This window comes from Vicugna pacos, chromosome 4 (assembly GCF_048564905.1).
Source record: "Vicugna pacos chromosome 4, VicPac4, whole genome shotgun sequence".
Taxonomy (NCBI): domain Eukaryota; kingdom Metazoa; phylum Chordata; class Mammalia; order Artiodactyla; family Camelidae; genus Vicugna; species Vicugna pacos.
In genome coordinates, this window is record NC_132990.1 from 41,317,419 (window position 1) to 41,333,699 (window position 16,281).

Consider the following 16,281-nt stretch of genomic DNA (forward strand, 5'->3'; position numbering starts at 1 on the left):
AGTTATGGCCCCTCAGGATGTGAAAGGAACCAAGTTTGCTGAAAGGCACTGAAAAATATAAGCAAAAGAAAAAGTGGATAAGAAAGGCACACTGTTAATAAACAGAACCCTCTTGTCAGAACACACACTGGCTACTGTTTTTAACGAGTCTGCCATTCCTGCAGCTGAAATCAAGACACGTTTCAAATTCTTTAGGGTTTTTTTTTTTTTTTCTTTTTTGGATTGCATAAGGGGCAGCAGGAAAGAAAGAGGTGGTGTGGAGTAAGTAGAGATAAAAATATCATGTTCATAGTCTTTTTTATTATATCCTTTAAGGTATGGAATTCATTGGATTTGATTTAATTCTTTCAAGAATCTAAGTAGAGGGAAGAAACTTAGTCTTTACATTGAAACTCTTGCACATTGCTGCACTCACATGATGATTTTCTTTGCAAGAAAATGTGTTTTTTGTTTTTTGGTTTTTTTCAAGAATCATGGGCTTTTGTGGACTGACATGAATAGAGATCTTCACCAAGAAGCCTGTTCTGAGCTAACCATCTCATTTATGGGCACTGGAATCCACAAAGCCCAGGAGCCTTGCATTGGCCCAAAGGAGCACAGCTGTTTCCTTTCACCCCAGCAGTGGAAATGATAGCCTTGACTTTTGAATACCATCACACAGACTCTTTCTGTTTTGTTTTTGAGCAGAAAACATCCTGTTTCATCATGCATGTTTAATAGCGTAATTTAAATATGCCTCGTAAAAATAACATTCATACTTTAATTTACACTGAGACACACGTTTTCATACCCACAGCTTACAAATTGAGAAGATTAATATTCCCTGCATTCTTCTAGAAAAATGTGAGAAATATACATAGTAAATTCTTATTTTTCTGTAATTTTCCCTTGTTCAAATAATTCTCTTCCTCATCTTTTTGATTGGTTATGATTATCTAAAAGTGGTTGTAATATCTGCTTTTGCAGGTGATGGGAGAATATTGTTTTTATATACTAGCTGAATTTTGAATTCATAGAGGAACTATTACCCATTCTTTAGAGTCTTGTAGCAAATCTCTGATTTGATCAGATGGTCTAGAGCAGTGGCTTTCAAACTTTTTTTTGACCTTGACCTGCAATAAGATTATATATATATACATATATATATATGTATATATATGTATATATATAAAAACTTAATGATCCAATGCATACAAAAATACACGGACACACACGAACATAGGACTGCATAGAAATTTACCTTCGCCTCAAATTTCTTCCAAAATCTACCATTCAGCTTTGGATGATAGACCAAAAAATGGAATGCCTACTTCAGTATCGTTTCCAGCACAGTAAGACTTGTACTTGAGCGAGGGTCGTAGATTGCACGGGTATCCCTCATGCCATGCCAGTGATGCAAACAAGGCATGCTATTTGGATTTATTGTTCTCTTAATATTCACTTTGAAAGATAGGTGCATACTCTAAATGTAACTTATTCCAAATGTCCTCTTTGTGCTTTATGTATGAAAATTCTCTCAGTCAACTGGAAGTATAAATGTATATTTTTTTATTGGAGAATAAAACATTGCAATAGTTGATGATGATTGTGAGGTTGTGAATTTTATTTGTCCAAAAGACAAAGACATATAAATATGTTTTTTATTTTATTTTTTATTTAATTTATTATTTTATTTTTATATATTTATATAAATAGTAAAATATATATATTTATATAATAGTAAATATATATATATAAAATAGTAAAAAAATAGTAAAAAATAGGTGTAGATTGACAATTAATGTTGAGAGAATATGATCTCTAATAATTTTGGGGAAACCATTATCTCCTTTTTTGGGGTTGCTCTCAGTGAAATTGCATAACCAGAATTAAACAAATTTTCAAGCCCAGGAGATGAAGAGAAGGTAAGTTTTGACTTCAGTCAGTTCCTATTAGGGAGGAAGGAAAGCTCACCAATTTGGTGGAAAAATCACCACAGACAACAGCCACACTGGCTGAACTAGCACCGTAATATCCTTTTACGTGCACCTCATTTTGGAGAGAATATTTGTTTAATTTTGCAAAAGTCTCATCAGGCTTCAGGTGACGATGCTGAGGAATTATGGTTCCTGCCCGTTTATATCAAACTTCAAAAATGGGTCTACCAGAATTTTTAATAATAAAATTGTAATCATAATTAAATTTTGAGTGAAATTTCAGATAGATTCTTGTTTCCCAGTAGTTCATTCTGTAAAAGCATCATTTGGCTTTGGCAAGTGTTGATTTTAATATTTGGCCACTTGGCATTATGCCAAAATATATATTTGGTAAATTTCTAAAATAAACACCCATTTCCCCATCCATCTGTCCAGTCCCAATGCAGCAAAAATTTCATAATACCATAATTATTTCTGTTACATACAGTATACTCTGGTGTTTTCTGTTTTATTTCATATTTTTAAAAGCCACTAAATTAGTTTTACCATCTGCTAATATGTCATGATCGACAGTTTTAAAATGTTGAGATTCACTGTACTCTGGGGATGGTGACACTGTCTGGGAGGGGTCATTTTTGTATGCAATATTTTAGTCCCACCAAAGATGCGAGGAAGGTTTTCTAGTTATGTTCCTTCTCCAGAAATGCATTAAAGATCTCAAACACACGTTAAGACTTGTAAAAGATGGATTAATGCTACTGCCAAGTCATTTTCTATAGTGGCTGTACCAGTTTACACGCCCACTGGCAATGTCTGAGAATTCCAGTTATTCCATATCCTTCTTAGCACTTAGGGCTGTCAGTACTTTTAGTTTCTACTATCATAGTGGGTATGTAGTAGTTATCATAGTCACTTTAAATGAAATCTGTCTAAAATATCTCATGCCTCCCAACTTTTTAAAGCAGAATGTAAATGAAATAGTCGCTCTGTTACAGATGACTAAGTTCTGTTATTTTGAGTAGTCATTCCTGTTGCTGTTTATGGCATATCTGTCCATTGCAGTGAGCAGTCCCCTCTTAATGCTGTCATAGGGGCTCACTCTAGAAGCTTCTCCTCCACTCCTTCACCAACAGAGAATAAAGTAGATTAGAAACTGTGTGTTCCAATTTGTAAGCACACATCCTTCTAAGTGCTACTTTAGGGCCTTAGCAGTGCACCAATAACTATTCTCTTTGCAAACCTCAGAAACAGCAAATTCTCTTACCCTTTGCCTGTTCGTGACCCTGTCCCAGATCTCCATCCACTCTACCAGCCTCCACCGTTATGAACAAGGATTAGCTTATTGAAGTCCTGGGTCAGCCTAACTCCCGAGGAAAATCGAGTTTGGCTGATGACTAGTGGAGACAGCCCCTTCACTGCAGGGGCTGGATGGGGTTGCAAAGAAAAGGGAAGGGCATGCCTGGCAAGGTGAGGAGCCAGCTACTGCTGGCATAATGGGATCTGCTTATCTTGCTTATGTCAGGAGGCCAGCCATATAAAGCATCAGACAAAAGATTGGGCCTGTTTCCAGTCTTAATTCAGGGTGATTTCAGGTTTCATGCCGTCACTTTCTCCCTTTGTTGAATGTAACCAGACTTCCATGAGAAAATGATCAGGATGAAGGGTGTCTGGAGAAGGCATCTAATCTAGCCTCTCTGCGTATTTAAGAACCTGACTATTTTACCGTTGTGAGTCTGTCTTCATTAAATGTGTTTGGCATGGATCAGTATCTGTTCTTCGTAATTTGTTAAGATGTTTATTACACTTTTTTAAGACATCAGCAGGGATAATACTACAGAAACAGAATGCCCTGATATTTCCCTTCAGTACTCTGGGTTAATCTGTACACCAGTAGACCATTGCACGAAGTTTCATTAAATATGATATAAAAATGATCAGTGGATTAAGTGTTATTAATTACTGTTCTCCTGAGAGACTACATCCAGGGTTGGTAAACTGTAATCACGAAAGTCATCCGTTTTTCCTCCTTATGCTGTTCTTGCATATCCTCTGCTGTTTCTTTGCGTACTTTCATTTCTACTTGACTCAGGCTTGAGAGTGGAATAAATTAAAGCCCAGAACTTTTAGAATATACGGATTAAAGGGGACCCACAGAAGGCCAAGATCCCAACATTAATGGATATGTAGGATCGTGTTTGTGAAAGTGTCTTCTACAGCATTACGCAGAGAGAATGTTCCCTGTTTAGTATAAATCAAAATGCAAATACTCTCCAGCTTCATTTGTGAGCATTTTAAGTCAGACAGTCACAAAAGACGCAGTTACAAAAATCAGCAGTTTAGTCACACTTCCAAGTATTTTTTTTCCAGATTCTTTAATTTATACTGAATTTTTTCTAAACTCATTAAGTGAACATTGGATCTTGTTTCCAAAATTAGCCATCGCTCATCGCATCACTGCCCTTCCCTCAAAGGAGCAAGAAAGTTCTGTCCGTATTGATTTTGGTCACGAGGGGACTGCTTCCTTGTGTAACTTCTGTTTGGAAAGTTTGAAGTAATCAAATAGCTGATCTCCCCTCTCAGACAGACAGTCAGGTCAGCAGAAAATATTTCTCCTGGCAGCTCCTCCTTCCGTCTAGTGTTTCTTTTCTTAGGCCTAAGAGGGTAGGGTAAAAACAAACTCCAAACAAAGAAGAGTTTTCACTTTTGCTTCTAGAAGTGGCACTGGAATTCAGGTCACAAAAGTAATGTTTTCTTGCAGATGCACTAAGTAATGGGATTTGAGCTGCTCTCCCATATTAGGATGTTCAGAAGAAAGAATGATTCCCACCCCTCCATGCCCCCAGTGAAAGTATTTTTATTGTTTTCACTGATAATGAAAGGAGTACATGCTCAGTGTGAGGAATTTCAACAGTACATGAAAAGTAGAATGTGAAGGTTCCCATAATTGGTGTTTTCCCTCAGAGTGTGTGTATGCTGTCAACGTAAAATGGATGGTGCTTGGTGTACTGTTCTATAACATCCTTTTTTTCCACTGAATATTTTGCAGGCTTTTTGCTGTATCAGTGTCTGCAGATCTGTCTGCAGCCTTTTTTTTTTTTTAAGTGATTCTGCCATACAGATGAATCAGGGTTGATTTGCACAGTCCTCTCTTAATTGCGTCGTTTCCCATTTTCGGATGTTCTAAACTTGTGTTGTTTAATATGCTAGCCACCAGCCACCTGTGGCAATTTAACTTAATTCATGTTAAATTATGTTTAAAAATCAGTTCCTCAATCACACTAGCCATATCTCAAGTGCTCAGTATTTATATGTAAGCAGCACAGATAAAGAACTTTTCTATCATTGGACAGTACTGGTCTAAACTACTGGTTTTCAGATCTTTTTTTTTTGAGTGCACGTTTCCATTCCTTTATTCATCCATTCTTCATTCATTCTATAACTAATCATTAAGTGACTCCGATGTGCCAGGCACTGTGCTAGGTATTTGGATGATTCATAAAACAACACCTGCCCTCGTAACGCTTACCATTCTGTCAGCAAAAGGCTTTGAGTACTCCCAATAAATGTCTTTATAAGTTATATATGTATTCTATTGTGCTGTTATATTTTAAAACGTGTTAAAATAGGAATGAAAAAGAATGTGATAAAAATGTAAATAACTTCTGAAATAGTCTTCCCGTTTCCCAGCTTGGGGGCCGCTGTCCTGGACGATGCTCTTGAGCTAGGGAGTCATCTCTGAAGGTTCTTCCAGTGCTGAAACTGAACTGTTACCACATTCTAAATAGGAAGTTCTTGTATTTTAACATCTGTCGGTTTTTTCCTGCACTACTTGATTTTGTCCTTTTACTTATATGTTTATTTAGCAAGCATTTATTAAGTTCCTACTATATGCCAAGTAGGTGCCGGGAGATTGAACAAGTCAGGGTTCCTGCCCTCCAGTGAGGCAGGCCAGCCAATTAGTTGTCCTGGTACTGGGTATTCTGGAAGTGCCACACAGGGACTTACAGCAGAAAAGCAGAATGGAGGACAGCGCTCATGAACGGGACCTCGTCGTTGGATGGTTATTGCACTCTGTTTTGAAACTTCATGGAACCACAGATTTCTCCAGCAGGCGCTATTTTTCTTCCTGGTATTTTCTTTTTTTGGAGAAAATGTAAAATCTTAAGCCATTGATTTAGGAATATTGACCCACTGTCGATTACCACACTAAGTATCTCTTTATGGCAAATGCCTACCTTTCTATTTTTAACTTAGATCTTAAGGTTGGAAAGACTCTATAGGACAGAAGCTAAGTGCAAATAACTAGGTAGCACCTGTTGTTTGAGAGGGTGAGATCATCCCCCAGGGGTTTGTGCTTATTCATACTTTCATTTAACCAATATTTTAAAAATACCTCCTATGCACAAGAAGCACTTAATTCCAAAATACATTTCTCATGGGGGCTTTTAGTTAGGGAATTCTGAAGAATGTAAAGGACAATACTATTCAGAGCAAACTTAGAAATGAAAGAATTGATCATGTATTTTTTGTTTCTTGTCTTTCAGGGCAAGTTAAAGTGTTCAGAGCTCTTTATACGTTTGAACCCAGAACTGTAAGTATTCAGTTTTTCACTTTAAAATTGGCATAAAAACCAAAGGTGATTTCATTTAGATACTTCCTCTGGCCTAAATGGCCTGCCTTTTCTTTGATAGCCATAAATAGTTCACAGGAATGGGTGTTGCTTGCTGAACCTAGCAAATAAACATCCTTCTGCCAAAGCCGAAAAAAAAAACCAACCAAACCCAGAACAAAAAACTTCTCAGTGCCGTCCACAGGTGTGAAAGCTGAGCCCCTCGGTTCATCTGTTTGTCGTCCCTGTCTTGGGCTCATGTCATTCATCTGCTGCTTCTCCCCGTGTGGTGACACCACTTGCTTTAAAACCACGAAGTGACCTATATACACAATATGTGACCCTGTCTTAGTCATTCTTCCTCTGAATCTCATGCTAACCTTCCCTGATTCTCCTCTTGATCTGTTAATTCTCAGTGGCACATGTTGCCAGTTTGTCCAGAGCCACTTTTTCTGTCTTTGCTGTATGTATTTTCTTTTGTTACAGTTTCTAGTGTCCATCCATCAATCCACCCATCCATCTGTGGTTTAGGGAGCACTTATGTGCCAGACACTGGTCCAGGCCTCGGGGATAGTACAGTGAGCACAGAAGGGACGGTCTCATGGGGTTTCCATCCTAGTGAGGAGAGCCAGACAGTAAGCAGACAATGCATGTGACTTCAGGGCCGGATAAGTGCTGTGAAGGAAATAAGGAGGGTGAGGGGCCGAGAGATTAATGCTGGGAGGAGTATTATTTTCAACAGGTGTTCAGGGATGGCCTTTTTCAAAGGGAGTGTTTGAGAAGAGACCTGAAGGAAGTGAGGGAGCAGAGGGCACAGCAAGTGCAAGGAGTGTCTTTGGTGGGCTCTAGAAACCGCAGGGAGGGGAGTGGGGTTGGGAAAGTCATGAAGGAGGGAGAGGAAGGTCGGAGACAAGTTCAGGGTAGCCTGGTGGAATGGGAGGGCAGATCATGGATGGCCTTCTGGGTCTCATTTGGATTTGGCCCTGGGTAAGTTGGTAAGCAACTGGAGAGTTTTGAGTCCAGGACTGATTGGAGAGCTAAGTTTCAGAAGAATCCCTCTACATGAGGTGTAGAAAACCGTCCAGGAGTGCGAGAGTGGAAGCAAGGAGTCCAGACAGTTAGGAGGCAGAGGAGAAGGAAACCAAGAAAGGAAATCTCACTGCTTTCAGCTTGCTGCTGGCTTTGTCTGGGTATGCCCTGGACCCTGTTGTCCCCAGAGCCAGCAGCTCAGAAGGTAGCACAGAACAAGCGGCGCTGAGCACTGAGTCACTGCCATCGGGCTGGAGCCTGCCTTCAAACCCCACATCTGTCCTCTACTCACTGTGTGAATTTACTTAACCTATGGCCATTGGTTTCTTCATTTGAAAGTGAGGATAATATTAGCCATCCTATGGTAGAGCCTTGTTTTGAGCGTGGAATGAGATCAGTATTTAAAGCCCGCCACATGGAGGGTGCCCCTAAATGACATCAGTGAATGCAGCGCATATGGGTGTGTTCAGGTGAATCCTTCTAGACTTTGGGAACTGAATGTCTCTGGAACAAGAAAGGGGTTGGGTGGGTGGGGCTAAGTCTCAGGTTTTAATCCTTCTTACCCCGAGGTTCCAATAATATCTTTGCAATGTTGGTGAGGGTGTGGAGCAGAAGCCGTGTTAGTTTGCTACCTCAGACTGCATAGCTTAACCAACAGATACTAATTTTCTTAGAATTTTGGAAACTGGAAGTCTGAGGTCAAGGTGTTGGCAGGGCTGATTTCTTCTGAGGCCTCTGTCCTTGACTTGTGGATGGCTGTCTTCTCCCTGCGTGCTCACTTGGTGTTTCCCCTATACTTGTCTGTGTCCCAGTCACCTCTTCTTAAAAGGACATCGGTCATATTGGATGAAGGTCCACTTTAATGACCTCATTTTAACTTAATTACCTCTTTAAGAATCTGTCTCCAGATACACTCACATTTTGAGGTACTGAGGGTTAGGACTGTAACTATGAATTTGGTGGGGGACACAAAAATGTAAGCTAGTATGAGGCCCAGAAATTGTTATCTTTGTCCTCTGCTCACAGGGAGGTCTGTCGTTTCATGCCCCTTGTTGTCCTAGTCATTTGTTTCCTCGGGTGCAAGACCCCTGAGCTGGATAGAAGGCAGTCATCAGCTGCCCTTCTGAGCAGGTCAAAGAACAGACCATACTCTGCAGCCTCCCTAACTCTAGAAAGTCACCTGCGTTTACTCAACTTGAGACCTGAGGTGACTCCTAACTCTATCTTCTCTCCCCGCCTATATCCTATTGTCATCTTATTGTCAGTCCTTTCTCACTGACCTCCTCCTCCTCTGGTTCCCATGACCTTGTGCCTTTCCTGGCTCCTGACACCCAGACTCCAGCTTCTCCATTCCATCTGCATCCTTCTGCCTGATGGGTTTTCCTACAGGGTAGCTTGGATCCTATCACCTGTTTCAACCCTTCATTCGACTAAGGACAGAGTCCTCTGTGGTCCAGCCCCCTTTCCAGCCCTGCCGTACTCTGCTCCTTCCCTTTGTGGACCGTTCCAGTCTGGATTTGGTGCACAGTAGAACTCTGAATCTCTGAATCCTCTCTGGACTCATGGCTCTGCACCCCCCTCAGCTCTGATTACATACTTCCTCTTCCGCAGAGGCTCCCTGAGTGCCCCAGCGAGGAGTGGGCTGCTTCTCTCCTCTCTGACCTTCTGCACTTGGCATTGCAGTCCTGTTCACCAGCGCAATATCTAGGGTGCAGAAGAACATAGGGTTTCAGAGCTGAGAGTAGCTTTTAGCAGCTGTGTGACCTGGTAAATTCAGAAATTACCTAAACTTTGTGCCTCAGTGTACTCATCTGTAAAGTGAAAATAATAATAATTTCAGGGTTTTAGTGAGAATTAAGTGAGATTGTGTAAACCTGCTGTTACTGTTAAGGACTTGTTACTATTAGGAGTAGTGGTTGCTATGTTCATAGACCTTTTTTTTTAAATGATTTTTCTTGTGGGGAGAAGGCAATTAGGTTTGTTTGTATTTATTTATTTGTTTGTTTGTTTATTTATTTATTTAATGGAGGTACTGGGGATCAAACCCAGGACCTCGTGGATGCTAAGCATGCACTCTACCACTGAGCTACACCCTCCCCACCTTGTTCACAGACTCTTAACACATATTTTTGACTAGTTCACGTATTGATTACCTTAATTCACCTCTAGTTCTGCTCCAGGATGGAGTCTCTTTACTCTTTTTAAAAACTCATAGTTACTATTGAATGCACAGGAGAAAATAGACATTTAATTCATTTGTTTTTTTTTAATATTCCACATTTAAAGTGTAATTTTTAATGTCTCTGGTCCCATGGATCCTAGGCTGCAGAGCCGTGCTGCTAATTCACCTGTACGTACCGAATGGTCAGTAATGACCACCGCGTGACCTGCTCCCCCCACACTCTGCCCCTTTCCCTCTCCTCTCAGTCCGAATGTTAGAGGGGAGGCATCTGGCTAGGCAGGTAGCCCCTAGGTCCCCTGGCCCTTCCTGATGGGTTAAGTGCCCATACTGTACCAGTTGTTCAATATTTTGAATATCATCCCAGGACTTGATTTGTCTTACATTCTTTTTCTGAATGAGAATTTCTGTTGGATTTTCTCCTTCGAGACCTCTCTATGGGATAGGTGTACCTTGGTACATCCTAAACTCACCTGGCCTCCTTAAAGTCATTGAGACAAGGCAAGTTGGGAGGACTGAGCTGGACTCTGTGGGACCACTGCTGACATGTGTAGCACCCCAGGAAGGCCTGGGTCCAGTGTTTAGCTACTGGGCTACCCTCAGGAGGCACGAGCAGCAACGCCCAACTCCAGTCTTGGTGATCCACTGAACAGGTAGGACACTGAGAAGCTTGGAGCTCCTGGTTCTTCCAGTCAACTTGTTCTTCCTCTGCCTTGCTTGAAGGCAAGATAGTCCTGGCACCACCCAGTGCTGTTTGGTTCTTATTTCTTGCTTAACCTCCAATCCAATAAAGTGTCATATAAAGACCTGGCAAGACTGGATAGACCAGCGTAAAGCTGCGCTGATGGAGAGTGCACAGCATGTTCTGTGTGCTGGAGGTATGTTGGTTTCTACAGGGAAACCAGTAGGACCCTCCTCTATCATATAATGTTTGCTGGACTCCTCTAGGTTTATAGCACTGTGTGTAGAACAGGGAGCCCTAAAATGGGATTCCAAAAGCTAAAGTAGCCCTTCCCTACCACTGTGTGATTTGTGGCAAGTTCTTCAACCTCTCTGAGCCTGATTGTGAAATGGGGATTATACCCATGACCCAGCCCTGCCTTGATAGGTTGTTGTGAGGATCCGGTGAGGTTAAGTGTGCTTTGCAAGTGTAAGGTGTTGTTGTTGGTTTTGTTGTATTGCATAATGTGTGGGGTGGGGTGGGGAGAAACCACAGATATTTTCCACAGCCACTGCCTTTTATTCTGGTCATGACACCATGGTGACCAGTAATGGCCATGCATGACCCTCCTGTATGAGAGGAAGTATAGGAGTTGGTAAGATTGGGGCTCCAGAATCTGACTGTCCTGGTTCAAGTTGAGGGTCTACCATGTACCTGCTCTGTGGTCTTGGACAAGTTTCTCATCCACAATGTGGTGATAAGAATTGCAGCCACCTCACAGTGTTGTTGGTGAGGATTAAATTAGTTAATATTTCTAAGTGTCCAGACTTGGCATGATACTATAAAGTGCTAAATAAAAATGTTTATGGAAAATTTGATTTTTTTTTCTTTTTGTTAATTCTTGGGGCTCCACGCTGACAAATGTGAAAGATTTCAAAAGGATGTCATAGTCTTTCCAAAATCTTTCATGAAATATGTATTTGCATAAACCAACAAAATTAATGCCTTGAGAATTATATGTTACTAAGAATATATGGCACAGGAGCGAGGATGTACATTACCAAGTCTGTACTCATCCCTATAATATCCCAGTGGCCAACAATTTACTTCTTCTGATACCTTGTGGTTCTTCAAGGAGAGAGGAAAGGAGGAATGTGGTTAAAAACCGAATAACAAACTAGAAACAGAAGTGCTGACTTGATGGTGTCACTTTTTTCCCATTTCTGTTCCATGAATATGATGTCAGGAATTTAAAAGTAGATCCTCATTGAACAATTTACATTAATTGCCCTCCAAGTGGTTTCTTATGGAAAGTGTGAATATTGGAGGTAAAAATCTGTTTTTAAATGATGAAATTCCTTGTTGTGTCTACTGCCAGGAGCAGTTGGAAGAATTTGGTAGACCACCTCCTTAGCTCTGTTAGGAAAAACTGCCTCTAGTTTCTTTGGAAGACGATTTTTTACAGGGAGTAGCATTGTGTGTCTGGGAGCTATTGATTAAAAAGAGAATAAACCATCCACTGTCTTTTCTCGGGACAAAAAGTGGCGAGACCCTTTTTACCTGACTGAAATTGACTGCTTACTGTTGCTGCCTTGGCTGAAAAACAAGTCTGGTCTGCTAGGTGGCTCAGGCAGACACCACTGTTGAACGGCAGCCATTAACTTAAAAAACCAAAACAGCACCGAGAAGTATTGAAATGACTGTACTTTGTGACATTTTCCAAATCATGCCCTTTACCAAACCATGAAGGACGAGAATTATTTAAAAGACCTTAAGAGTTTTAACTCCTCTTGGCTTTTCTTGCCTTTTTAAAAATTGAGGTGAAGTTCACATAACATAAAGTTAACCATTTTTAAGTGAGCAATTCAGTGGCATTTAGTACATTCACAGTGTCGTGCAGCTATCACCCTGTCTAGTTCCAAAACATTTTCATTACCCCACAGAAAACCCTGTACTCATTAAGCACTTACTTCCCATTCTTCCAGGTTTTCTTCCTCCCTCCCTTCCTTCCTTCCTTCCTTTCTTTCTTTTTAATGAGGAAGGCTAGTTACAGGGATTTGTGTGCGTTTTGTTTTATTTTGTTTTTAATGGTTATTCATTTGGTGCTTTCTCAGAACATGACTTTTTGTTTCAAGGGTGAATAATCTTGGCTTTTGTGATTTTAGGAGACCAAAACTGTAGGTAGAGATGACTCTTTTAATGTAAGGGCTAATTGAGGAAGATTCGTTGTTAGACATAAGTAGGCAAGGTTAGCTCTTACCCACTTGGAGATGCAATGGCATAAGAATGGTCCAGGATGGCTCTAAGACCAGAAAGATCTCTTCAAGACATTGAACTCTTTTCTTTTTTTTTGAGGGTGGGTAGCTGAGGAGGTAATTAGGTTTACTTGTTTGTTTGTTTGTTTATTAAATGGGGTACTGGGGATTGAACCCAGGACCTTGTGATGCTAAGCGTGCACTCTACCACTGAACTATACTCTCCCCCACATTGAACCCTTTCAAAACTACAAGAAACTCAGAGTCACTCCAAAAAAATGCTGAGTTTTCACATATATGCTATTTTCTTTATATCCTGTTTCATTCTGTTTCCCTTACATCCTGTTTCATTCTCTCCTGCCATTCTTTACTGTCATCTAAAGGAGAGATAGTCAGATGGTATTCAAATTGCCAGCGAAGGCCAACCTTACTGTTGCAGGGATGGCCACAGCTTCTAGTTGGGAAGCTTTGGTAGTAAGCGAGTCCCCTTTCTGGCCCCTCTGAGAAATGACCCAGTTTGTAGCAAGGAAATAATAAAGGAAATAGTTTGTTTCTTTAATCACTTTCTGTATCCATCACGTATTGGTAGTAATATTGATTGTGGATTATCAGAACATTTTAGAGAAAGATGAGAGAAAAATCTTAGAAGGCTTTACTTTTTTCCTTCTGAATGCCTGTTTCCAATAATTTTAAAATGTGTGTCTTTGAATCTACCTAGGTTCAACTAATTTTGCATAAATGTGCTATGTGTAAGTCTCTGAAAATCAAAGTGTAAATGCAACAGATGCTTCAGGAAGTGCTTTTTTTTTTCTCTGTGATTTATCATAACATTTTGTGTATATTTCCCTGTGCTATACAGTGTAATCTTGTTTATCTATTCTACAATTTTGAAATCCCAGTCTATCCCTTCCCACCCTCTACCCCCCTGGTAACCACAAGTCTGTATTCTCTGTCCATGAGTCTTTAGATTCCACATATGAGCGATCTCATATGGTATTTTTCTTTCTCTTTCTGGCTTACTTCACTTAGAATGACATTCTCTAGGAGCATCCATGTTGCTGCAAATGGCATTATGTTGTCGGTTTTTATGGCTGAGTAGTATTCCATTGTATAAATATACCACATCTTCTTTATCCAGTCACCTGTTGATGGACATTTAGGTTGTTTCCATGTTTTGGCTGTTGTAAATAGTGCTGCTATGAACACTGGGGTGCAGGTGTCATCCTGAAGTAGATTTCCTTCTGGGTACAAGCCCAGGAGTGGGATTCCTGGGTCATATGGTAAGTCTATTCCTAGTCTTTTGAGGAATCTCCACACTGTTTTCCATAGTGGCTGCACCAAACTGCATTCCCACCAGCAGTGTAGGAGGGTTCCCCTTTCTCCACAGCCTCTCCAGCATTTGTCATTTTTGGATTTTTGAATGACGGCCATTCTGACTGGTGTGAGGTGATACCTCATTGTAGTTTTGATTTGCATTTCTCTGATAATTAGTGATATTGAGCATTTTTTCATGTGCTTTTTGATCATTTGTATGTCTTCCTTGGAGAGTTGCTTGTTTAGGTCTTCTGCCCATTTTTGGATTGGGTTGTTTATTTTTTTCTTATTGAGTCGTATGAGCTGCTTATATATTTTGGAGATCAAGCCTTTGTCGGTTTCACTTGCAAAAATTTTCTCCCATTCCGTAGGTTTTCTTCTTGTTTTATTTCTGGTTTCCTTTGCTCTGCAGAAGCTTGTAAGTTTCACTAGGTCCCATTTGTTTATTCTTCCTTTTATTTCTTCTAGGAGAAAATTTTTGAAATGTATGTCAGAGGAAGTGCTTATTAAAGGAACTCAAGACATTTTTTGGTTTCATGAATCATCATTTGCAAATTTTTATATTTGAATGCATAGTGCATCTAAATATTTATGAACTGTAGTTACTTAAAGCATGCTATAGCTGATACAGTCTTCATTTATATTCAGAGAGAAATAGTTATAATAATAATGTATATCATTTTTAAAACTAAATAAATTACTAGTGCAGAGTTACATTTACTGCCTTAGTCTGCAACTGAGAAAGGAGATAAAAGAAAAATGAATGAATGAAATAATTTATTTCACTAGCATAATTTTTATTTGTATAGAACAGTAACTATAGTCAAATATCCAAGCCTTTTTTAAAGAAAGTACTTTTCCTACCAAAATTATGAAAGTAATACATGCTTGTGATGGAAAATTTGGAAAATGTTCTATGCATATTTCATGCATAATTGTTATCTTATCCTATGTGAAATTTTGTGGCCTACATTTTTCAGTCAACATGACAATGTAGGCATTTCCCAATATCTGAAACTTGCTCTCAACAGGCATCATCTTGTTTACTTATAAAGTCATGCTGATAAGTGTTATCAACTGATGGGAAAAAGAAGGTGTTTAATTTGAGAGCCTGGCTCTATTCAGAGAGTTTGTAGGACATTTGGCTGATCCAAACCAGAGCACATATTGTCTGTATAATCAGTTAACCCCTGAGCTACTTATGGTCTGGACTGAGTTAATGCTTCATGTCTTTCAGCTCTTTGGCCTTATTAATGGTTGAATAATGTATTAACTATTCTCATACATGAAATATTCATTCTCTCTGAATATGAAGAGATAGGATAAAATTTTCTCAAAAAAAGCAGATAGCAGATGATGATATGAAAGTGTTTAAGGATTAAAGCCTAATCATTTGGGAGAGAGCCAAGCTTCTAGCTATTTTTCATGATTTTAATTCCTGATATTTATCCCTTTGTGAAAAAATATATATCACCTTTTGAAATTCCCTACAAGAAAGGAAGTTTTCTTCATATTCTATTTTGATATAAAAATGTCTCAATTTCATTGTGGAAAAAAATAAGATTATGTGGGGGAGGGTTTCTTACTGGCCATTCATTGTCATTCTTTGAAGTTCATCATGGGAAAAATTCAGCTTTCTGTTCTTCTGTTAGTTTGTCAGTAATGTTTTGTTATATGGTTTATGGGGAGATTTAGGTCTATAAAAACCACAATGTCTATAAGGATATTTTAAAATTAGGAATTTGTATAATTATCTTCATCATCATTATTGTAATCTCATTCATGAAAATCAAATGGAGTCAAACTTAAATTTCTTTTTTTCTTTTAGCCAGATGAATTGTACTTTGAAGAAGGTGATATTATCTACATTACTGACATGGTAAGCCCATCTAATATTTTGTAATACCATGTGTGAACTAAAGGTATATGAGACTATTTTGTATAGCCATAATATTGTACATTATTTACATGTATATCTGTGTATCAGTACATATGCCCAAGTCTGTTAATCTTAGCACAATTTGTAAGATTAGAAGTAGCCCTTATGTCCATCAGTAGGAAAATAGTTGGATGGAGTATTATGCAGCTGTAAAAAGGAATGAGGAATATCTCTATATGTCATTATGGAGTGATTTAAGTGGAAAAGAGCAAAATGAAAAAACTTGGATAGTGTGCCCTTTCTTATCTAAGAAAGGGTAAGAGGACATACACATACTTGTCTTCCTCAATTTAAAATAAAAAGTCAAAAGAAGGGTCATACAATAAAATCAAATAAATACTTTCTTCTGTGTGATGGAAGGGAAATAGGGGAGAGGTAA

The 16,281-nt window shown here is 39.3% G+C and overlaps 1 protein-coding gene across 1 annotated transcript in view; it reads left to right on the forward strand.

The window, feature by feature from the left end:
* OSTF1 (osteoclast stimulating factor 1) overlaps positions 1 to 16,281 on the forward strand; it is a 51,283-nt gene that overhangs the window by 14,998 nt on the left and 20,004 nt on the right. The window contains exons 2-3 of the mRNA XM_072959602.1: positions 6,461 to 6,507; positions 15,792 to 15,842. Coding sequence (XP_072815703.1) covers positions 6,461 to 6,507; positions 15,792 to 15,842 — 98 coding nt within the window. The remainder of the gene's footprint in view (positions 1 to 6,460; positions 6,508 to 15,791; positions 15,843 to 16,281) is intronic.